The 25,314-nt window shown below is 47.7% G+C and overlaps 1 protein-coding gene across 1 annotated transcript in view; it reads right to left on the bottom strand.

The window, feature by feature from the left end:
• Window positions 1-8,957: 8,957 nt before the first annotated feature.
• Window positions 8,958-25,314, bottom strand: part of fam78ab (family with sequence similarity 78 member Ab) — a 32,007-nt gene continuing 15,650 nt past the window's right edge. The window contains exon 2 of the mRNA XM_085965323.1: window positions 8,958-11,446. Coding sequence (XP_085821449.1) covers window positions 10,921-11,446 — 526 coding nt within the window. The 3' untranslated portion in view covers window positions 8,958-10,920. The remainder of the gene's footprint in view (window positions 11,447-25,314) is intronic.

The raw sequence follows: 25,314 nt of genomic DNA on the forward strand, positions 1-25,314 counted from the left end.
TCCTCAGACTCGCTCTCACTGACTCTCGCTCTGTTTCCCCACAGACTCGCTCTCACTGACTCTCGCACTGTTACCCCTCAGACTCGCTCTCACTGACTCTCGCACTGTTACCCCTCAGACTCGCTCTCACTGACTCTCTCACTGTTTCCCCACAGACTCGCTCTCACTGACTCTCTCACTGTTTCCCCACAGACTCGCTCTCACTGACTCTCTCACTGTTTCCCCACAGACTCGCTCTCACTGACTCTCTCACTGTTTCCCCACAGACTCGCTCTCACTGACTCTCTCACTGTTACCCCTCAGACTCGCTCTCACTGACTCTCTCACTGTTTCCCCACAGACTCGCTCTCACTGACTCTCTCACTGTTTCCCCACAGACTCGCTCTCACTGACTCTCTCACTGTTTCCCCACAGACTCGCTCTCACTGACTCTCTCACTGTTTCCCCACAGACTCGCTCTCACTGACTCTCTCACTGTTTCCCCTCAGACTCGCTCTCACTGACTCTCGCTCTGTTTCCCCTCAGACTCGCTCTCACTGACTCTCGCTCTGTTTCCCCACAGACTCGCTCTCACTGACTCTCGCTCTGTTTCCCCACAGACTCGCTCTCACTGACTCTCGCTCTGTTTCCCCTCAGACTCGCTCTCACTGACTCTCGCTCTGTTTCCCCACAGACTCGCTCCCACTGACTCTCGCACTCCCTCAGCACTGCACTGGGAGTGTCAGCCTGGATTATGTGCTCAAGTCTCTGGAGCGGGACCTGAATCCACAACCTTGGCTGGTTTCAATCTGGCTGTAATTGTGACAACAAAATGAATTAGCCGCTCCCTTGACAACGGATTGATAATGACCGTTATGCCAATTTATTTCTCGCTCAGTGACTGCCTGTGCTAATTAAAACATGGCCTTCGATCAACATTGCTGTAATCTTTAATAGTCTTCCGCTTTCGGCAGATGTGGGCAGTTTCAACTAATGGCATCTGCAAAAATTGCACGTTGGTACATTAATTGTTTTTAGAATTGTGGTATGGAAGCTCGCTAGTATTACTCATAGAGGATAAAGTATTTGCGAGTGTCTCCGCCTCTCAGTCAGCATGGCCTTCGAGTGAAGGTGAATTAAACTGAGAGGAACAATAATCGGCAAACCCTCAGAAGGACCAGCCTAGGTTGCGGAGGGAAGTAAGAGTTGAAATCACGGAGTTACTGGCCACAATCTTCTGATCCTCCTTAGATACGGGGGTGGTGCCAGAGGGTGGGGGGAGCATAAACCTGGCCATTAGAGGCCAGTCAGGTTAACGTCGGTGGTGGGGGAGCCTTTAGAAACAATAATCTGGGAGAAAATTAACAGCCACTTGGACAAGCATGGACTAATAATGGAGAGCCAGCACGGATTTGTTGAGGGCAAATCGTATTTGACTAACTTGATTGAGTATTTTGATGAGGTAACAGAGAAGGGTGGACGAGGGTAGTGCAGCTGATGTTGTGTATATGGAGTTCACAAGGTGTTTGATAAAGTGCCACATATTAGGCTTTTTAGCAAAATTGAAGCCCCTGGGATAAAATGGGCCGTAGCAGCACGGATACAAAATTGGCCACGGGACAGAAAACAGAGAGTTCATAGAGTTTTACAGCACAGAAAGAGGCCCTTCGGCCCATCGTGTCTGCGCCGCCCATCCATCCCTGTCCAGTCTAATCCCATTTTCCAGCATTTGGTCCATAGCCTTGTATGCAATGGCATTTCAAGTGCTCATCCAAATGCTTCTTGAATGTTGTGAGGGTTCCTGCCTCCACCACCCTTTCAGGCATTGAGTTCCACATTCCAACCACCCTCTGGGTGAAAAAGTTCCTCCTCAAATCCCCTCTAAATCTCCTGCCCCTTACCCTGAATCTATGCCCCCTTGTTATTGACCCCCCCACTAAGGGGAAAAGTTCCTCTTTATCAACCCTATCTATGCCCCTCATTATTTTGTACACCTCAATCAGGTCCCCCCTCAGCCTTCTCTGCTCCAAGGAAAACAACTCCAGCCTGTCCAGCCTCTCTTCATAGCTGAGGCGCTCCATCCCAGGTAACATCCTGGTGAATCTTCTCTGCACCCTCTCCAAAGCAATCACATCCTTCCTATAGTGAGGCGACCAGAACTGCACACAGTACTCCAGCTGTGGCCTCACCAGCGTTTTGTACAGCTCCATCATAACCTCCCTGCTCTTATATTCTATGCCTCGGCTAATGAAGGCAAGTATCCCATATGCCTTTTTAACCACCTTATCTACCTGCTCCGCTGCCTTCAGGGATCTATGTACATGTACACCAAGGTCCCTCTGACCCTCTGTACTTCCTAGGGTCCTACCACTCATTGTGTATTCCCTTGCCTTATTTGTCCGTCCAAAATGCATCACCTCGCACTTTTCAGGGTTAAATTCCATTTGCCACTTTTCCGCCCATCTGACCAACCCGTTTATATCGTCCTGTAGCCGGAGGCTTTCCTCCTCGCAATTTACCACCCCACCAATTTTCGTGTCATCTGCGAACTTACTGATCATACCTTTTACATTTTCATCCAAATCATTTATGTAGATCACAAACAATAAGGGACCCAGCACCGATCCCTGAGGTACCCCACTGGACACAGGCTTCCAGTCACAAAAGCAACCTTCGACCATCACCCTCTGCCTCCTGCCACTCAGCCAGTTTAGGATCCAACGCGCCATGGCACCCTGGATCCCATGGGCTCTTACCTTCTTGACCAGTCTCCTATGCGGGACTTTGTCAAAAGCTTTACTGAAGTCCATGTACACCACATCCACAGCATTTCCCTCATCCACCCCACTAGTCACCCCCTCGAAAAATTCGATCAGATTTGTTAGACATGATTTACCCTTGACAAAGCCATGCTGACTATCCCCGATTAATCCTTGCCTCTCCAAGTGGAGATTAATTTTGTCCCTCAGAATTTTTTCCAATAATTTCCCCACCACAGATGTTAGACTCACTGGCCTGTAATTCCCTGGTTTATCCCTGCTACCTTTCTTGAATAATGGTACTACGTTAGCTGTTCTCCAGTCCTCTGGTACATCCCCTGTGGCCAGAGAGGTTCTGAAAATTAGTGTCAGAGCCCCTGCAATCTCCTCCCTTGCCTCCCACAGCAGCCTGGGATACATCTCGTCCGGGCCTGGGGATTTATCCACTTTTTGGCCCGCTAAAACCGCTAGCACCTCCTCCCTCTCGATGCTAATATGTTCAAGTATGTCACAGTCCCCTTGCCCGATTTCTATGTCTGCATCGTCTTTCTCCATAGTGAACACAGATGCAAAAAATTCATTTAAAACCCCGCCTACATCCTCTGGCTCTACACACAGATTGCCACTTTGGTCCCTAATGGGCCCTACCCTTTCCCTGGTTATCCTCTTGCCCTTAATATACTTATAAAACATCTTAGGATTTTCCTTTATTTTGCTCGCCAGTGTTATTTCATGGCCCCTCCTCGCCCTCCTAATTTCTTTTTTAAGTATGCCCCTGCACTTTTTATACTCCTCTAGGGCTTCTTCTGTCTTTAGTCTTTTGTAACTGCCAAAAGCCCCCCTCTTATTTCTAATGCATTTCTGTATATCCCTTGTCATCCAAGGTTCCCTTTGCTTGTTGTTGGTCCCACCCTTGACCTTTACAGGAACATGTTGGCGTTGTACTCTCTCTATTTCCCTTCTGAAAGTCTCCCACTGTTTTGATGTGGATTTTCCTATAAGCAGCTGCTCCCAGTCCACTTTGGCCAGATCCTGCCTTATCATATTAAAATCGGCCTTCCCCCAATTTAGAACCCTTATTTCCGGGCCGTCTTTGTCTTTTTCCATGACCACCTTAAATCTCACCGAATTATGGTCACTGTCGCCAAAATGCTCTCCTACTGACACTTCCACCACTTGCCCGGCTACATTCCCCAGAATTAGGTCCAGTACCGCCCCCTCTCTTGTAGGACTTTCTACATGTTGGCTCAAAAAGCTCTCCTGGATGCACTTTAAGAATTCTGCACCCTCTAAGCCTTTCACACTCTGACTGTCCCAATTTATATTGGGGAAGTTGAAATCCCCCACTATTATTACCCTATTATTTTCGCACTTCTCGGAGATTTGCCTACATATCTGTTCCTCTATCTCCCCCTGACTGTTTGGGGGCCTATAGTACACTCCCAGCAAAGTGCTTGCCCCCTTTTTGTTTTTAAGTTCTACCCATATGGCCTCATTAGAGGAACCCGCTAATATATCATCCCTCCTTACAGCAGTAATTGACTCCTTAATTAATATTGCAACACCCCCTCCCCTTTTACACCCCCCTCTGTCTCGCCTGAAGATTCTATACCCCGGAATATTGAGCTGCCAGTCCTGACCCTCCCTCAACCATGTCTCCGTGATAGCAACAATATCGTACTCCCATGTGTTCAACAACAACTTCAGTTCATCCACCTTATTTGCAAGACTCCTTGCATTAAAATAAATGCCTTCCAGCCCTGCCATATTCTCTTTTGCCTTCACATATTTGCTCTGCCTTCCCAGCTGACTTGTTTTTCCCTCTGTATTTGGCCGTAAATCACCCCCTACTATAGCGCCACTCTCTACCCCAACCCCCTGCCAAGTTAGTTTAAACCCTCCCCAGCAGTGCTAGCAAACCTCCCCGCAAGGATATTGGTTCCCCCCTGGTTCAGGTGTAAACCGTCCGACTTGTACAAGTCCCACCTTTCCCAGAAGCAGACCCAGTGATCCAGGAAACTAAAGCCCTCCCCCTTGCACCATCCCTTTAGCCACGCATTCATCTGTTCTATCTTCCTATTCCTATACTTACTAGCACGTGGCACCGGGAGTAATCCAGAGATTACAACCTTTGAGGTCCTGCTCCTTAATCCTTCACCTAGCTCCCTAAATTCTTGCTGCAGGACCTCATCCCTCTTTTTACCTATGTCGTTGGTACCAATGTGGACCACGACCACTGGCTGTTCTCCCTCCCCCTCCAGAATGCCCTGCAGCCGCTCAGTGACATCCTTGACCCTGGCACCAGGGAGGCAACAAACCATCCTGGATTCACGTCTACGGCCACAGAAACGCCTATCTGTTCCCCTTACTATAGAATCCCCTACCACTATTGCTCTCCCACTCTTTTTCCCCCCTTCCTGGGCAGCAGGAGCACCCCCAGTGCCAGGAAGTTGGCCGCTGCTGCCTTCCCCTGGTGAGTCATCCCCCTCAACAGTATCCAAAGCGGTATACTTGTTTGAAAGGGGGGTGTCCGCAGGGGTTCCCTGCACTACCTGCCTGCCTTTGTTGCTCCGCCTGATGGTCACCCCCTGTGCTGCCCTACCCTGAGGCGTGCACAACTCGCTAAACGTGTTATCCACGAGCCTTTCAGCATCGCGCATGCTCCAAAATTCATCCACCCGCAGCTCGAGCGCCGCAATGCGGTCTACAAGTAGCTGCAGCTGGATGCATTTCCTGCACACATGGTCATCAGGGACACTGGCAGCATCCCTGACTTCCCACATAGAGCAGGAGGAGCAGAGCACGGGTCTGAACTCTCCTGCCATGACTTACCCCTTTAATTTCTTTAAAAATTTATTCAATACCCCAGTTACAGGTATGCTCTAGGGCGCTTTATTTACCAACTATCCCCACTACACCACAGAAATTTAACACCACAGAATTCAAGCTTGTATTGAAAAAAGAGAAATACTCACCAACCAATCACCTACCTGCTCCCTGGTGACGTCACACACTGATTACTTTTTACCTCTCTCCCCGCTGCTGAGTTGGTATGCCTCGCCTCTCTCCGGTTTTTATACCAGTCTCACCACACTGCTCCCGACTGGTCTCGGGCCTCGCCTCTCTCCGGTTTTTATACCGGTCTCACCACACTGCTCCCGACTGGTCTCGGGCCTCGCTGGTCGCCGGGTTTTCTCCCGAGCTCCTCCTCGCTGCTCCCGCTGGTCCCGACTGGTCTCGGGCCTCGCCTCTCTCCGGTTTTTATACCGGTCTCACCACACTGCTCCCGACTGGTCTCGGGCCTCGCTGGTCGCCGGGTTTTCTCCCGAGCTCCTCCTCGCTGGTCCCGACTGGTCTCGGGCCTCGCCTCTCTCCGGTTTTTATACCGGTCTCACCACACTGCTCCCGACTGGTCTCGGGCCTCGCTGGTCGCCGGGTTTTCTCCCGAGCTCCTCCTCGCTGCTCCCGCTGGTCCCGACTGGTTGTGGCGAATGGCTGTTTTTCGGACTAGAGGGAGGTTGACAGTGGCGTTCCCCAAGGTTCAGTACTAGGATCAGTGTTTCTCCTAAGGAGCACGGCCTTCGCACCGATCGGGAGGCCCCGCGCAGGACGCTCACCAGCCGCTGCCGCTGGAAGAGATACCGCGCGTGCTCAGCCGCGCAGAAAATTTAAAGGGACCGCGCACCAAAAAAAATTAACGAGAGGGAACATTGACTGCTGATTTTGATATATTAACGACTTGGACTTGGGGTGGGTGGGGGGTACCGAGCACAATGTCGGAATTTGCAGATGACACGAACCTTGGAAGTGTAGCAAGCAGTGAGGAGGATAGTGAGAGACCTCAAGAGGACACAGACAGACTGGTGGAATGGGCGGACACATGGCAGGTGAAATTCAACACAGAAAAGTGTGAGTTGATACATTTTGGTAGGAAGAATGAGGAGAGGCCATAGATAGTAAACGGTCCCATTTTAAAGGCGGTGCAAGAACAGAGAGATCGGGGTATGCACACACCTTTGAAGGTGGCAGGACAAGTTAACAAAGCAATTAATAAAGCATATGGGATCCTGAGATTTATTAATAGAGGCATAGAGTACAAAAGCCAGGAAGTTATGCTAAACCGATATAAAACACTAGTTTGTCCCCAGCTGGAGTATTGTGTCTGGTTCTGGGCACCGCACTTTAGGAAGGATGTGAAGGCCTTCGAGAGGATGCAGAAGAGATTTACAAGAATGGTTCCAGGGATGAGGGACTTCAGTTACATGGATAGACTGGAGAAGCTGAGGTTGTTCTCCTTAGAGCAGAGAAGGTTGAGAGGAGATTTGATAGAGGTGTTCAAAATCATGAAATAGAAACTATTTCCAATGCCTGAAGGGTCAATAACCAGAGGGCACAGATTTGAGGTGATTGGCAAAAGAACCAGAGGCGACATGAGGAAAAACTTTTTTATGCAACGAGTGGTTAGAATTTAAGAACATAGGAATTAGGAGCAGGAGTCGGCCATTCGGCCCCTCGAGCCTGCTCCGCCATTCAATAAGATCATGGCTGATCTTTGACCTCAACTCCACTTTCCCGCCCGATCCCCATATCCTTTGATTCCTTTAGTGTCCAAAAATCTGTCGATCTCTGTCTTGAATATACTCAACGACTGAGCCTCCATGGCCCTTTGTGCTGTAAATACTATGTAACTACAGCAACTTGCATTAATATAGCACCTTTAACAAGCTAAAATGTCCCATGGCGCTTCACAGGAACGTAATCAGGCACAATTTGACAGCAAGTCAAAGAATGAGGTATTAGGGCAGGTGATCAAAAGCTTGATCAAAGAGGTAGGTTTTAAGGAACGTCTTAAAGGGGGAGGGAGAGGTAGAGAGGCGATGCAGAAACCACTTTGCACTCGGCATGATCCCACGAGCAACAAAGAGATAACAGACCAGCTAATCAGTTTTTGGTGATGTTGGTTGATGGAGGAATGTTGGCCAGGACACTGGGGAGAACTTCCCTGCTCTTCAAATAATGCCACGGGATCCTTAATATCCACCCGAAAAAGCAGGCAGGGCTTTGGTGGTGACATTTTCGTCACAGATTGGCACCCACAACTGTGCAGCACTCCCGCAGTACTGCTCTCAAATTTCAGCTAGCTTTTGTGCTCAAGTCTCCGGAGTGGGGCTTGAACCCACACCCTTCTGACCCAGAGGTGAGAGTGCTGCCCACTGAGCCGCAGCTGGCATGGCAGCACAGGAACATAAATTACATCGTTAGTTTGGGGACGGAGAGAGGGGCGGATTGATTGACAGTTTGTGTGGATGGGTAAAAATAGACCAGAATTTGAAAATGGAGTTAGTTTGTTGCTTAGTCTAGAAAGGAGTGCATGCTCTTGATGTAGAAACCTTAAAGGAGGCAAGGCAAACTCTCGTCATCTGATTCGACTGTACTTACCCCAAATCCTCTCCATCATCATCACTGTCTACTTCCACCTTCGTAGCATTGCCCGTCTCCGCCCCTACCTCAGCTCATCCGCTGCAGAGACCCTCATCCATGCCCGTGTTACCTCTAGACTTGACTATTCCAACGCACTCCTGCCCGGCCTCCCACCTTGCACCCTCCGTAAACTTAAGCTCATCCAAAGCTCTGCTGCCCCCGTGTCCTAACTCGCACCAAGTCCTGTTCACCCATCACCCCTGTGCTCGCTGACCTACCGACAGCACCTCCATCTTAAAGCTCTCATCCTGGTTTTCAAATCCCTCCATGTCTCACCTCTCCCTATCCCTGTAACCTCCTCCAGCTCGACAAACCCTCCAAGATCCCTGCGCTCCTTCAATTCTGGCCTCTTGCGCATCCCCCGATTTCCTTCGCTCCACCATTGGCGGCCGTGCCTTCAACTGCCTGGGCCTCGAGCTCTGGAATTCCCTCCCTAAACCTCTCTGCGCCTCTATCTCGCTCTCTCCTCCTTTAAGACGCTCCTTAAAACCTACCTCGTTGACCACGCTCCTGTCCTAATATCTCCTTATGTTGCTCGGTGTCAGATTCTGTTTGATAATTGCTCCTGTGAAGTGCCTTGGGAAGTTTGATAATGTTTAAGGCGCTATATAAATACAAGCTGTTGCTGTGGAAAACTGGCTCGATTGCTGCGCTCAGGTAATTGCTCCATCTCCTCACACCCGCCTTAACCATGCAGCGCGGGGAATAACGGTGACGATTTACTGAGAGTCCCGAGACTTTTATTTTTGCACATTTTTTTAATTTATTCTTCTCAAAGAACATTTTTTTTGCAGCTGTCACAGCTTCAGATGAAAACAGACCCATTCTAGATTCAAGTGTCAACCGCGAATGCTGCAGTTTATCACAGTAATGGTAACATCTCCAAGCTCCAAGCAAAAACTTTGCAGCCACATAATTCAATAAATAACAATGCAGACTTGAAGAATGATTACCCTGAACACTGTTCTTATTTGTGATGCTCAACAAGGGCAGGGGGGCGGCGGGGCAGGGAGGGGCACGGGGAGACGCGACTTGATGCATTGCATCATTATCAACACCTCGGTGTCTGACACAGGGGATTCCACCATTTCCGAAACAAATGCCCTGGGTATCTTACCCATGACTGACGTATTGTAATTTGATGCCTCAAAGTCTTCTTTGCCCCTGTCACATCATCCCAGGCACATTTTGGCTGTAAGTTCCTCACTGAAGACCCTCTTCTCAGTGCAGTATGTGAGGGGTGACCCGATGGAGGTCTGTAAAATTATGAATGGGGTTTGATAGGGTAGACGTAGAGAAGATGTTTCCACTTGTGGTGTGGGGGAGTCCAAAACTAGGGACAATATAAGATAGTCACTAATAAATCCAATCGGGAATTCAGGAGAAACTTCTTTACCCAGAGAGTGGTGCGAATGTGGAACTCGCTACCACAGGGAGTGGTTGAGGCGAATAGAATAGATGCCTTTAAGGGAAGCTGGATAAACACACGAGGGAGAAAGGAATGGAAGGATATGTTGATGGGGTGAGATGAAGAGGGGTGGGAGGAGGCTCGTGTGGAGCATAAACACCAGCATAGACCAGTTGGGCCGAATGGCCTGTTTCTGTGCTGTACATTCAATGTAATTCTATGATTGGAATGGGGTGTGGAGAGGAGGAAGAGTAACGCACATATACACACACAGGCACACATACGCACATATATCCCTGCGGCAAACATGTAGGAGAATTGACATTATGTTCACCCTGCCTAGTGTGGACAAGTGTAACTGTCCCAGTCTTACCCAGAGACATTGACACACTGGCCTTGGAAGAGCCCCTTAATCCTGTCGATCCATGTCGCTGAGCTCATTACCTCATGGTACCAGCTGTAATACGGACTGTTGAAGCTACAACAGCCGTTAATCCTCATGAAAATGGAAAATATATCATAGTATAAAAACATCTCAGTAACCCAACAGATGTTCAAATAGGTGGTCCTCAGGAACCCAGATGTTGGAAAATTGAGGTCTACTTTGGTTGGACTGGGTTGACCATTTATTTGAAGCCCGACCTATTCCGGACACGGTCATCTTTCATTAGAAGTAATGATAAGTGGATTTTGGGCCTGGTTGATTAGGTTCCCCATCGGAACACATTTTTTGGGACCTCCCCACTTACAATAATGAAAACTATTCAGGTTCATTGATGAAAGAAAGACTCCAGAGATTGGGAACAGGCTGGTTTACAGTCGCAGCTTGTAATGAGACAGTATTCAGTTTATATTCACGATGAAATACTTTGACCCTTTTTTTTAAGGCAAACGTTTGCAATGAGATGCTTTCACTAACTTAAGGCAGCATGGCTAGGAGATAGTTTTTTTTAAACAAAAACAAAAAGAATTCGCAAAAGTTGTTCATGTGCAAGTGCATTCCAGTTTCGACCGACATTCGATAAAAGTTTCTCTGAGTTGTGCAGTGCTTCAACAGAGGAGCAGAAGCTAAAACCAAAAGTCTTGAAGATGTGATGATTCCACAGTGCGATGGCCTTTAGCTCAGCAAACAAATCAGCTTTCAGCACAGTGATGTATCCCCCATCATTTCAGTTCAAGGTAGAGCAGTTGTATTTCTTGCATGGTTTAGTGCACGCGTGATTGATTTGGGCGCCTAGTTCCCCGTGTTGTGTTTCACGAGCGTCAACACGTCGCCGGCGATTGTCGCCGGCGTCAGTTCTTCGACGGGATGACCACCTCGGGGTCCCCGTCCGTCGGCCGCCACATCAGCACCTGGGCGTCGTTTGCGTTGGGTTTCCTCAGCGCGTTGAGCGCGATGGACTCGTTCTTGGTGAGGATCAGAGGACGCTCTTGCTGGACGGGTTCCATCAGCGTGGCCCGCTTCCCCAGCGTGTTCCTCGGATCCACTGCAATGTGAAGCTTCATCCTCCATTTGATGGTTTGCAAGACAATGATCTCGCCGGTCCTTTGATTGGAGGCCACCAGCCAGGTGGTGAAACTTTGGTCTCTCGTGATACTGGTTAGTTGGGGTATGTTGGACTTGCTGATGGGGACGGCCCAGGTGACACTCGGATAGAAGTTGTCGTTCATGCTGACAGTAAAGCGGACCTCCCTTTTGGTGGGCCCCACTATGGTGTGGGTTTCGGTGGTGTTGCCATACCAGGGATAATTCACCCCATCAGAGTCACTTATTGCCCAAATATTTCCATTGCGGAGATCTGGCAGTTCCCAACTGGACCTTTTTAAAAAAAAAAAAGAAACAAGAGTAAAGTTACGTCACATACAAAATCCTTTAATAAGAACATAAGAAATAGGAGCAGGAGTCGGCCATACGGCCCCTCGAGCCTGCTCCGCCATTCAATAAGATCATGGCTGATCTTCGACCTCAACTCCACTTTCCCACCCGATCCCCATATCCCTTGATTCCCTTCGAGTCTAAAATCTATCGATCTCAGTCTTGAATATACTCAACGACTGAGCCTCCACAGTCCTTTGGGGTTGAGAATTCCAAAGATTCACCACCCTCTGAGTGAAGAAATTCCTCCTCATCTCAGTGGATGGTAGCGGCTGGAGTCACCAACCTTCACATCTTTCCTTCTGCCTCCCTCTCCTAGGAGCAGTGAGGGACAGGAAAATACGACCTACTGGTCCATCCAGCAACTGTTTGCCTCGTCCATCACAATATATTCCTACATCACAACAGTGACCTCACTTCTAAATTGGCTGTGAAGCGCTTTGGGACGTCCTGAGGCCGTGAAAGGCGCTATAGAAATGCAAGTCTTTCTTGCTTCTACCAAAGTTGCAAGCCGGAGCAAGACTCAACGCGCACATACGGATTCTACAGCAATGGCCCTAGTGTCGATGGTGGAGGCAGACAGTCATCGGCCTACATGTGGGAGCTGATGATGTTCCTGGTCGCTCCACCATTGGCGGCCGTGCCTTCAGCTGCCGGGGCCCTAAGCTCTGGAACTCCCTCCCTAAAACTCTCCGCCTCTCTCTCCTCCTTTAAGAAGCTCCTTAAAACCTCCCTCTTTGACCAAGCTTTTGGTCTCCCGTCCCAATATCTCCTTATGTGGCTTGGTGTCAAATTTTGTTTGATAATCGTTCCTGCGAAGCACCTTTGGACGTTTTACTACGTTAAAGAAGCTATATAAATGCAAGTTGTTCTTGTAATATATAGCTGACAAATGAGAGCGGGACCAAGGATTGAGCCCTGGGGCGCACTGGAGGTAACCGTGTGGGTACGGAAGGAACCGTTGAGAGTGGGACACCGTGGGGGCAGACTGTGAAGAGATGAGGTTAGTGAAATGGGCGACAGTGTTAAAGGTGGCAGAATGGCCAAGGAGGATGAAGAGGGGCAGCAAGCCACCAAAAGGTGCCAAGTTCTGGTCTCCATATCACAAAAAGGATATCGAAACACTGGAGAAGGTGCAACATTTTTTTTTTTACAAGGATGATACCAGAACTGAGAGGTTATATTGGTCAGGAAAAATTGAACAGGCTGGGGTTCGTTTCTCTAACAAAGAGAAGGCTGATAGAGGTCTTTAAAATTGTGAAAGGGTTTGGGAGGGTAGACGTTGAGAAGATGTTTGCACTTGTGGGAGAGACCAGAACTCAGACCAGACCATAAATCGTCACTAATAAATCCAATCGGGAATTCAGGAGAAACTTCTTTACCCAGAGAGTGGTGAGAATGTGGAACTCGCTACCACAGGGAGTGGTTGAAGCGAATAGCAGAGATACATTTAAGGGGAAGCTGGATAAACACATGAGGGAGAAAGGAGTGGAAGGAATATGCTGATAGGGTGAGATGAAGAGGGGTGGGAGGAGGCTGGTGTGGAGCACAAACACCGGCACGGACCAGTTGAGCCGAATGGCCTGTTTCTGATGTAAATTCGATGTAAATCTATGTTTCGGTGCCGAGAGCTGGTTGAAGACTGAATGGGAGGGAGTGGGGAGAGAGCCAAGTGTATAGTTGGGAGGCAATGAGATATTCAAGGAGCTCTGAGAGAAAGAACAGGTTAGAGCTGGACTAGTTGGGGGAATAGAGGGAGTCAAAGGCAGACTTTCTCAGGAGGGTAGGTTCTGGTGATTTTGAAAGGGGTGAGGTCAAAACCTGACTAAGGTTTAGAATTCTGCACAGTGACCATTAGTGTTACAGATACCAAGAAAAGAGCCACTTCTCTAATTATCATCGAAATCTTGACTCAGTATGAAGACCGCACAAAGCAACATGAACTGTTTGGATGGTTAATCAATTAAAAAACCCAAGCACGATAAAATATCACATTGATGTTCTGACAAGTTTTAAATGCAGTTTCTGCTGCTGAAAGTGTATTTAGGGGAAGTTTACAACGAGGTGTCCTCAAATACTGGACCTGTGGTTAACACAAAGTGATGAATCGCTGTCCCTGGCCCTACTTTAAAGGTCATACCTGACATGACTTCAGACCATCTCGATCCATCTCTCAGAGGTCACCAGGTCACAATGCAATACTCCACAAGTGTGAGACTAATTGGCACTGAGACAAAGGGCAGCGCTGCCCCTTTAAGAGGTAGTCCCAGTCCCAGTCAAACAGACTCCACCTGAAGATGCCATATTCCCCGTAGAAGTGTTCCTTCTGCTCATGCTCACACGCTCCCCACCATTACAACCCTCACTTACCCCACAACTTGCATCTATCAGCTATTCCAGGATGGCAACCAAACATCTCACAAGCAATGTTCCCGCTAACTTTTTTTTTTGGGCTGCGTGCCCCATTCATTTTCTTGCGCAAGCGTGGTTATTTCAATAGTAAAGCCATCAAACGGCCTGCGCGAGACCTCCAGACCGCTGCGTGGCTTAACAGGAACATTGCTCACAAGACTCTCACTGACACACTCATAAGAACATAAGGAATAGGAGCAGGAGGAGGCCACACAGCCCCTCGAGCCTGCTCCGTCATTCAATAAGATCATGGCTGATCATCAACCTCAACTCCACCTACCCGCCCGATCTCCATATCCCTTGATACTCTTACCTAACAAAAATCTATCACTCTCAGTTTTGAAATTTTCAATTGACTCCCAGCCTCAGCAGCTTTTTAGGGGAGAGAGTTCCAGATTTCCACCACCCTCTGTGTGAAGAAGTGCTTCCTGACATCACCCCTGAACGGCCTGGCTCTAATTTCTCCAATAGCCCAATCTCAGTTAAATATTTTATCCTTCTGCCATTTGTGATTTTACAAAGTTAACACCCTGACCCACAGCACCGAAAACAGATTCATGAGCTTGTATTTCTACAGGGCCTTTCACAGCCTCGGGACGTCCCGAAGCGCTTTACAGCCAACGAAGCACTTTTTGAAGTGTTGTCACTGTTGCAATGTAGGAAACGCGGCAGCCAATTTGCGCACAGCAAGCTCCTGCAAACAGCAATGAGATAAACGACCAGATCATCTGTTTTTAGTGCTGTTGGCTGAGGGATAAACATTGGCCCAGGACTCCCCTGCCAATAGGAACAAAGTCTCTATGCCAAAGCACGTGAATAAAACCAGCTTGCTGCCTGACATTGTCTTTGAACAATAGAAAACGCTGGAAAAACTCAGCAGGCCAGGCAACATGCGTGGAGAGAGAAACAGAGTCAACGCTTCAGGTCGAAACCCTTCGTCAGGACTGAGAAAAAAGCAGGAAATGAAACAGATTAAAAGGCCAGTTTGGGGGCTGGGAAATGGGGGAGGGGATGAAAGAACAAAAGGGAAGGTCTGAGAGGAGAAGAAACATTAGGAGATATTCAAGACGAGACGAGATGGTAATAGGACAGGTAAAGAGACAAAGGATGGCTCTAGATGAAGTGTGAAATGCGCTGGCAGAGTGAGAGACAGCTGCCATGTGGGAGAGAGAAAGAAAAAGGAACAAACCAAAGGTGTGGATAAAAAATTGAGATGTGTCAACGAAGGGTTAAAATAGGCAGCTTTGAATACTATGCAAATACCATTAGTCACACTTAAGTCAAAGTCCAGCAACATTACTTACTGAAGATATCTGAGCACTGAAGAGGGATTAAGTACCATTTATATTTTGAAGCAACGTCCATCTCGATTCTATTATTTGTCAGAGACAGTGAGCGAGATGCAAACCTGACTCTCTGCTCTGGGCACATTGACCCCAGCGCTTTAATTTGTCGTCAAAATAGTTGTCGAGATTCTAATGTTTTGGAGGTTGGTTTCAAAATAAAGTAAGTTTGCAATACACAAAATAAATTTGTCTTGTCAAGATGTCACTTCCAGTTTGCCCCTCCCCATTTGCGAGGAGGCCCATTCGACTCCCTCCGACGCTGTAAACCCTCATCTACGGTTCCGCCGTCTCAATCCGACTGCTCCAGTCGGCCTTCCGAGCTCCTCCCTACAAAAAGTCCAAAACTCTTATCCGCGCTCCGCCGATTCCGGCCTCTTGCGCATCCCCGATTCCCATCGCTCCACCATTGGCGGCCGTGCTTTCTGCCATCTAGACCCTAAGCTCTGGAATTCCTCCCCTAAACCTCTCCGCCTCTCTCCTTTAAGACGCTCCTTAAAACCTACCTCTTTGACCAAGCCCTGTCCTAATATCTCCTTATGTGGCTCGGTGTCAAATTTTGTTTGATAATCGCTCCTGTGAAGCGCCTTGGGACGTTTTACTACGTTAAAGGCGCTGTGTAAATGCAGGTTGTTGTCCAACTCACTGATCACCCTGTTCCCGTTGACCTTGTCTTCCAACACCCCAACCTTCCTCTGCAACCTCCTAATCCTGCATTGCAGTCCAAGTCTTCACTGTCCTGCGACTCTGGGCTCTTGTGCAACATTCTTCTTCCCCCGGTATTCCTCACTTGGTGCCAGAGCTGCCAGATATCTAGGTCCTGCCCTTTGGACCTCCCTCCCAAAACCCCTCCACCTTCTGACATCACCCCCCTCCCTCGAAAAGCTTCCTCAAACCCTATTTTTTAGACCATGCTTTGAGTCACCTGTCTTAATTCTCCTTGGTTCATCCCCGCCCACCCCCTTCAATATGTGAAGTGCCTTGGGACGTTTTATTAGGTGCGAGTTGCACGTTGGTGTTGAAGACCTGGTTGGAGAGTTGATGAAGATTGTGAGCTGAAGTTTGATGGATTGAAAACCAGCTGGGCGGGAATCAGACCACGCAGAGGAAGTGGAGGTAACGGTGTAAGAAGAATGTCTGGTGGCTGGTTTCAAACTCAGCCCACACCGGGGAAATGATGACGAAGGACCACGGGGGAGATTTATTTGGGACATCACCATAGCCGTCACTTGGTAAGAGCTGAGCGTCAAGGCAGCGATCTCATGCAGTTCACAGCAAGTCAAGTGATGGTGGTGCTGGACTGGAGCAGCGAGTAATCTTCCAATTATGGGTTCCAAGGAGTTAGCTTGTATTTTTATCAACTCTATGGAGGTCTTTAAAATTATGAAAGGTTCTGATAGAGTGGATACAGAGAGAATGTTTCCACTTGTGGGGAAGAGCATAACTAGAAGCCATCAACATAAGATAGTCACCAAGAAATCCAATAGGGAATTCAGAAGAAACTTCTTTACCCAGAGAGTGGTGAGAATGTGAAACTCGCTGCCACAGGGAGTGGTTGAAGCGAATAGTATAGATACATTTAAGGGGAGGCTAGATAAACACATGAGGGAGAAGGGAATAGAGGGTTATGCTGATAGTTAGATGAGGAAAGACGGGAGGCGGCTCGAGTGGAGCATAAATGCCGGCATGGACTGGTTGGGCCGAATGGCCTGTTTCTGTGCTGTATATCTTATGTAATCTCCGAGATCTCTGCACTTCTCCAATTCTGACCTCTTACACATCCCCCACTTCCTTCGCTCTACCATTGGCGGCCATGGTATAAAAGATGTGCCTTTCCTTATTTTTGAAAATGTATCTACAAGTTATTCATGCAGACCCAAATACCTGCTGTTAGTTTTTTTTTAATGTTCATGCAGTGTTAAACTCGCCAAGGCTTCTTCGGCAGCACCTCGGAACCTGCGACCTCTACCACCTAGAAGGACAAGGGCAGCAGGCGCATGGGAACACCACCACCTCCAAGTTCCCCTCCAAGTCACACACCATCTTGACTTGGAAATATATCGGCCGTTCCTTCATCGTCGCAGGGTCAGAATCCTGGAACTCCCTCCCTAACAGCACTGTGGGAGCACCTTCACCTCACGGACTGCAGTGGTTCAAGAAGGCGGCTCACCACCACTTTCTCGAGGGCATTTGGGGGTGGGCAATAAATGCTGGCCAATAAATGCTGGCCTTGCCAGCGACGCCCACATCCCAGGAACGTGTAAAAAGAAATGAATTACCATTTATAATAACTGTTCGGCCCATCATGCCTGTGCCGGCTCTTTGACAGAGCTCTCCAATTAGCCCCACTCCCTCCCTGTTCTTTCCCCGTAGCTGTTGCATTTTCCTGCATTACTACAGTGACTACATTTGAAAAGTGCTTCATTGGTTCTGAAGCGTTTGGGATGTCCTGAGGATATAAACCGTGATATATAAGAATGTACGTTCTTTCTCTTTCTTCCTTTGTGATATTTGGCTTCTTGATTGTCTTTTCTTAAAAATGTATTAAATATTTTACAAAGTAAATATTGAAATGCAAGTATTGTGGCTCGCCCCAATATAGATTTTAATAGGAAATTTCCACCGTTTTTTTTTTAATGAAGCTCTTTTATTTTAAAAATAAAACCAGCTGTGCCAAGTAATATTCTGAAGCACAGAGCCTCCCCGGCTTGGCAAAGCTACAGAGGGAGACAGTCTTTTAATGTGTTTACACTCTTGAGAGGAGGGGACACACAGCAGCTCTTTCCTGCCTTGTTCATTTTAGGGGGTAGGTTTCTCTGGTCCTATTGGCCCAGCACGAAGAGCGACAACTCCATTTAAGCATCAGCCCACAATGTTAACTGGGGTCTTCCAGAAACCTTCGAGAAGGTTGATTACCCCACACAGAGTTGGGAAAAAATACAAAAATAACTCCCTGGAACCCCTAATTGGAGGATGATAATGTCCCAGTGCTTGTTTTATATTAGTGGATGATGGTCTAAGAAAGAATGAACTGCCCCTGCTCTTCTTCAAAATAGCGGCCATGGGATCTTTTACGTCCACCTGAGAGGCCTTGGTTTAACGTCTCATCCGAAAGACAGCACCTCCGACAGTGTAGCACTCCCTCAGCACTGCACTGGTTGTAAAAGTCAGGTGGACGTAAAAGATCCCATGGCCACTATTTTGAAGAAGAGCAGGGGAGTTCTCCCCGGTGTCCTGCCCAATATTTATCCGTCAACCAATATCACTAAAAACAGTTTATCCGGTCATTTATCTCATCGCTGTTTGTGGGAGCTTGCTGTGCGCAAATTGGCTGCTGCGTTTCCTACATTACAACAGTGACTACACTCCAAAAAGTACTTAATTGGCTGTAAAGCACTTTGGGACGTCCAGTGGATGTGAAAGGCGCTATAGAAATGCACATCTTTATTTTAATGGAGGGGTGGTGGGAGGAAGCCTCTGAACAACCGAAGATTCAAATTAGGAACATTTGTAAAAGTGGAAGAGAAGATTTCTTTTTGGTATTTTCTGTGGCGGCCTCGACATGTCCCTCTCTAGTGCCATGTGTCCAAATCGATGATGGGCTCTTTAGTGAGTCACACATTGGCATCACAGGGGGTCTTTATGGCCTTGATCGACTGTCGCTCCCACTGGACTCCAGCAGTGATCCGGTGCCAGATGTTCCTGAACAGCTGTGTCCAGGTGCTGGATCACATCTGCGATGGGTGCGTCCAAATGCACTTGAGCTGCGATGGTCCTCTTCACTGCCACTCGCTGGGCGATCTGCTGCAATTAGCATTCCCTTTCTGCTCACGATGCGGTCTCCTCTACATTGGGGAGACCAAACGCAGATTGGGTGACCGCTTTGCGAAACACCTCCGTTCAGTCTGTAAGGGGGACCCCGAGCTGCCGGTCGCCTGTCACTTTAATTCTCTGCTCCACTCCCACTCTGATCTCTCTGTCCTCGGCCTCTTACACTGTTCCAGTGAAGCTCGAGGAACAGCACCTCATCTTTCGATTAGGCACTTTACAGCCTTCTGGACTCAACACTGAGTTCAACAATTTCAGACCATAACCTCTGTCCCTATTATTTTTTTCAGATGGCAGCTGTTGATAATTCAGCCATTCCCATTTACACCTCATCTAAACTCATCTTTTGTTTCTTTACTTGTCCCATTACCATCTCCTTTCACCTTGCACCATCATCCCATTTGTCTTTTAATCTCTCCTGCCTTCCACCCTATCACAGACCTTCCCTTTTGTTCTTTCCTCCCCTCCCTCCCCATTCCCTGCCCCTACACTTGCTTAAAACCTGTTACATCTCCAACTTTTTCCAGTTCTGACGAAGGGTCATCGACCTGAAACGTTAAAACTCTGTTTCTCTCTCCACAGATGCTGCCCTGATCTGCAGAGTGTTTCCAGCATTTTCTGTTTTTATTCTCTTCTATTGTTGTCCTCTTTTCTGTTGACTGCTGAAGGAGTTGAGAGTTGTTGTGGAGAGTGAGCACCTTTACCAGAAAGTACTAACAGCCAGTCAGAAATTCGATTTGATTTGATGCACGAGTGTGTTTTCTGCTCTGTATTAGATGGAGTGCGTCTAGTCTGTGTTTACTACTGAGCCGGGCAATTTAAAATTGAAAGTCGAGTCAGTAATTAGTCATAAGCAGACAGATTGCAATAAATCATGAGGTTTACATACTGTATGCAGTGTACAAGCTGTGCCTTTAAGTGTTTGGTGCCGCTCAACTCCTTCGATACTGCCAGTGAAAGGAAAGAAGAACAAACTTGGATTTATATAGCGCCTTTCAGGATGTCCCAAAGCACTTTACAGCCAATGAAGTGTAGTCACTGTTGTAATCTGGGAAACGCGGCAGCCAATTTACGCACAGCAAGCTCCCACAAACAGCAATGTGATCATGACTAGATCATCTGTTTTTTTGGTGATGTGGATTAAGGGATAAAAATTCGCCTTGGCGGAGTGAGCCCAGCTGTTAGACCTATAAAGGCAAGTCTGTCTGTCTTTCTTTTCTCCTTTGCAGAAAGAACTACATAGAATGTACAACAAGCCATTCGGCCCAACTGCTCTACTCCATTCAGGGCGCTATATAAATGCAAGTTGTTGCCCAATTTTAAGTGGCAAGATTTTTAGGCTGGCTGTAATCTACATTTTTTTTTCAGTTTAATGTAAGGATTTGCCCCAGGTTCTGATGGAGCTCAGATTGGGGAAACAGTACAAGTACAAAGAAAGACTTCCATTTCTATAGCGCCTTTCACGACCACCGGACATCCCAAAGTGCTTTACAGCCAATGAAGTACTGTTTTGAAGTGTAGTCACTGTTGTAATGTAGGAAAACAGGGCAGCCAATTTGTGCACAGCAAGCTCCCACAAACAGCAATGTGATAATGACCAGATCATCTGTTTTAGTGATGTTGATTGAGGGATAAATATTGGCCCAGGACACTGGGGAGAACTCCCCTGCTCTTCTTTGAAATAGTGCCATGGGATCTTTTACATCCACCTGAGAGGGTAGACGGGGCCACGGTTTAACGGCACCTCCGACAGTGCGGCGCTCCCTCAGTACTGCACTGGAGTGTCCGCCTGGATTTTTGTGCTCCAGTCTCTGAAGCAGGACTTGAACCCACAACCTCCTGACTCAGAAGGTGCGAGTGCTGCCCACTGAGCCACAGCTGACACCTAATGACATAACCAGTTTTGGAGGGTGTCTGCACCGCTGTATTAAAGCCCACCTTAGCTTGACCTGTGTGCTAAACATGATAGGCCGAGGGCAAGCTTTAAATTCCTAGTGGTGGATTGGCTGAACAACAGAGACGTAGACTGAGTTTTCGGCCAATCTAGCACCAAATTTCAAGGATGTGGGTCCTAGGCAGTTTGGGAATGGGGGTCAGGTCCATGCCACTGTGGGAGAAAGGGCAACTGTGTATTTCTTCACATCAAAATAAATTCAGAGTCCAAGGATATTTCTTTAAAAAAAAGTGCAATAATGATGATGAGACAGAATAGAGAAAAAGGGACCAGATACTGTTGGCCAACTTGCCCCGAGTTCACAGAGAGACTCACAAGAACACAAAGCACAAAATGAGGAAAGATCATTCGGCCCATCAAGCCCACTCTCCGTGTAGGACTAGCCCAGTCATGGACTCCCACCCCCTTCCCCCGCTGCCAAGATCTGGTACTAACCCCCAAGTGAATCAAACGGATATATTTGTCTCTTGTCCTTTCTGTCCCTCAGGGTCGAGACGTGGCTTGCGTTGGGTCATGTTCAGAAATGAGTTGCAATGTGAGAGTTGAATGAAATGGGATTTCATTGAGCGGGTTATCATTTATAAACGGCATGAACCAGCCATAGAAACATAGAAGATAGGAGCAGGAGTAGGCCATTCGGCCCCTTGAGCCTGTTCCGCCATTCAATGAGATCATGGCTGATCATCCAAATTCAGTACCCTGTCCCTGCCTTCTCCCCATACCCCTTGATCCCTTTAGCCTTAAGAAATATATCTAACTCCTTCTTGAATATATTTAATGAATAGGCCTCAACTGCCTTTTGTGGTAGAGAATTCCACAGGTTCACCACTCTCTGGGTGAAGAAATTCCTCCTCATCTCTGTCCTAAATGGTTTACCCCTAATCCTTAGCCTGTGACCCCTGGTTCTGGACTCCCCCGCCATCGGGAACAGCCTTCCTGCATCTAGTCTGTCTAGTCCTGTTAGAATTTTATAAGTTTCAATGAGATCCCCTCTCATTCTTCTAAACTCTAGCGAATGTAAGCCTAATTGACCCAATCTTTCTTCATACGTCATTCCTGCCATCCCAGGTATCAGTCTGGTGAATCTTTGCTGCACTTCCTCCATGGCAAGAACATCCTTCCTCAGATAAGGCGACCAAAACTGCACACAATACTCAAGATGTGGTCTCACCAAGGCCCTTACAACTGCAGCAAGACATCCTTGCTCCTGTACTCGAATCCTCTCACTATGAAGGCCAACATACCATTTGCCTTCTTAACTGCCTGCTGCACCTGCATGCTTACCTTCAGCGACTGGTGCACAAGGACACCCAGGTCTCGTTGCACTTCCCCTTTTCCCAATCAATTGCCGTTCAGATAATAATCTACCTTCCTGTTTTTGCCACCAAAGTGGATAACCTCGCATTTATCCATATTATACTGCATCTGCCATGCATCTACCCAATCACCCAACCTGTCCAAATCATACTGGAGTTTCTCGGCATCCTCCTCACAGCACACATGCCCACCCAGCTTTGTGTTGTCTGCAAACTTGGAGATATTACATCTAGTTCCCTCATCTAGATCATTAATATATATTGTGAATAGCTGGGATCCTAGCACCGATCCCCACTAGTCACTGCCTGCCACTCAGAAAAAGACCCGTTTATTCCAACTCTTTGCTTTCTGTCTGTCAAATAGTTCTCTATCCAAGTCAGTACCTTACCCCCAATCCCATGTGCTTTAACTTTGCACGCTAATCTCTTATACGGGACCTTATCGAAAGCCTTCTGAAAGTTCAAATACACCACATCCACTGGTTCCCTCTTATCTATTCTACCAGACACATCCTCAAAAAATTCCAGTAGATTAGTCAAGCATGATTTACCTTTTGTAAATCTATGTTGACTTTGTCCGATCCTGTCACTGTTTTCCAAGTGCTCTGCTATTACATCTTTTATAATGGACTCTAGCATTTTCCCCACTACCGATGTCAGGCTTACCGGTCTATAATTCCCCGTTTTCTCTCTACCACATTTTTTAAATAGTGGGGTTACATTAGCTACCCTCCAATCCATGGGAACTGTTCCAGAGTCTATCGAATGTTGGAAGATGACCAGCAATGCATGTTCCCAACACTCTTATTTATTGATGCATGGACCGTATAAGAGATCGAACAGTAAGTGCATCTTAAGCCTGGTCCAAAATGTAGCGTTACTTAAGTTGATTGGATCTGTTCCCTCAATGTCCCCAAAACTAGAGGCCATAAATATAAGATAGTTGCTAACAAATCCAATGGGGAATTCAGGAGAAACTTCTTTACCCAGAGAGTGGTGAGAATGTGGAACTCTCTGCCACAGGGAGCGGTTGAGGCGAATAGTATAGATGTGTTTAAGGGGAAGCTGGATAAACACATGAGGGAGAAAGGAATAGAAGGTTATGCTGATGTGGTGAGATGAAAGAGGTGGGGGAGGAGGCTCGTGTGGAGCATAAACACCGGCACGGACCAGTGGGGCCGAATGGTCTGTTTCTGTGCTGTAAATTCTATGTAATAATTTTGTAACCAAGTGTTTAGCACAACATTAAACCCTAGTCGGAAGCTACAAAGTGACGTTGAAATATGGACAAAGGACTTTACATCGAAGCTGGTATTCTCCAATCTGCGCCAATTTGGCAGAACACAAACGGTCACTGAAATCGGCCCTTTGATCATCGGAGGTTGAGGCCACTGGAATATTTTGTTGTGAGGTCTTTAAAGAAATTGATTAGATAAAGTGCTTTATTCTCGGTGTTGCTGAACTGGCCAAGCCAGATAGTAGATCCTTCCAGTCACAGACAGATGTGACATGCAATTCAACAAACACTACTTGAGCAATGTATGATAATATCATCAGGCAATGTTCCAGTGACGTTACCTCACACTGGAAAAGGCGATAATAATTAAATCTCTGTAACACATGCGGAAGCCGATTCAACCCACGTTGGTGTAGGTTCCGGTTAGAATCACTCCCCAAGGTTGATTCGAGACGCGGGTTAATAAACTAGCGCTGTTACTATCCGTACCTCGCTCACCCTGGGCTCGCTGCATAAAAGCCACACACAACCTAGCTCTGGTTTTCAAACCTTTCAGTAATCCGCAAGGTCCCGCACAGGCCACTTACCGGCTTTTCCATTGGAAACACAGGCAGAAATTTAAAGGGACCGCGCACTGAAAGAAACAGGCCGCGCAGAACCGAGCGCAGCTCACAGGGGGACATTGAGTGGGACGCCGCCCGCCAGTATTTGTTGGTCAGGAAGCCAAGACGGATTGACGTAAGAAAACTACTAGGCACTTGTCTGAGTATTAAACAAGGCTTTAATCAACTGTTTTTCACATGGAGATCTAGTTGTGTCCTTCACTAGTTCCTGTTAAAGAATGTCCTGAGCAAGCTGGGCCCGTGCCCGAGTATTTATACTCTCCCTGGACAGCGCCACCAGCAGGTCGCCCAGTATTACTTCACAAGTCATTTCCACATAAATGACCAGATTCATGTCACAGATACCACGCATTAATGTGAGTTAGACTGTTGTTGTTTTGAACCTGCGCTTCCTCTCGTACTGAGCAGGATTCCTTGTGCAGCAACAACACATCATCAGTAGGGTAAAGCTAACCTGTCTCACCAAGGTCTAAACCCAGCTCACATTCCCCTATTCATGGGTGAACAATCCAACGTTTGGTGAATTCTTTCAGGTTATTTCAGGACCTGCCCCACCGCACATCCCCCCTGCGCCCCCACTCCCCCTTCCAAATCTAACTTCTGAGGGACTGTGTCAGCTACCCAAAGGGAAACACGTGCAGTCACTGCGGAAAATGTAAAACAAGTTGGTAAGAAGTAAGCTGGCAGTAGAGCAGACATCTGACGCTGCCAGGGGACTCCCCGGGATCCTCATTACTGCCTCGGTCCAAAGGCGGAGGCAAGCTGAATTCCAGAGGGGAATCGAGAGTGACTGCCCTCAACATCAAGACAGCATTCGACCGAGTGTGGCACCAATGCACCCGAGGAGAACTGCAGTCAATGGGAATCAGAAACTCAACTGGACCAGCCACATGAATGCCTTGCTACTAGAGCAGGTCAGAGGCTGGGTATTCTGCGGTGAGTGTATTTACAGGGGGTCCCCGGGAGTGTGTCGATATTTACAAGCGCGTCTCCGGGAGTGTGTCAGTATTTACAGGGGGTCCCCGGGAGTGTGTCAGTATTTACAGGGGGTCCCCGGGAGTATGTCCATATTTACAGGGAGTCCCCGGGAATGTGTCA

The sequence above is a fragment of the Somniosus microcephalus genome, chromosome 23 (genome assembly GCF_052327205.1).
Source record: "Somniosus microcephalus isolate GS21.2 chromosome 23, FLI_Smic_1.0, whole genome shotgun sequence".
Classification (NCBI taxonomy): Eukaryota; Metazoa; Chordata; class Chondrichthyes; order Squaliformes; family Somniosidae; genus Somniosus; species Somniosus microcephalus.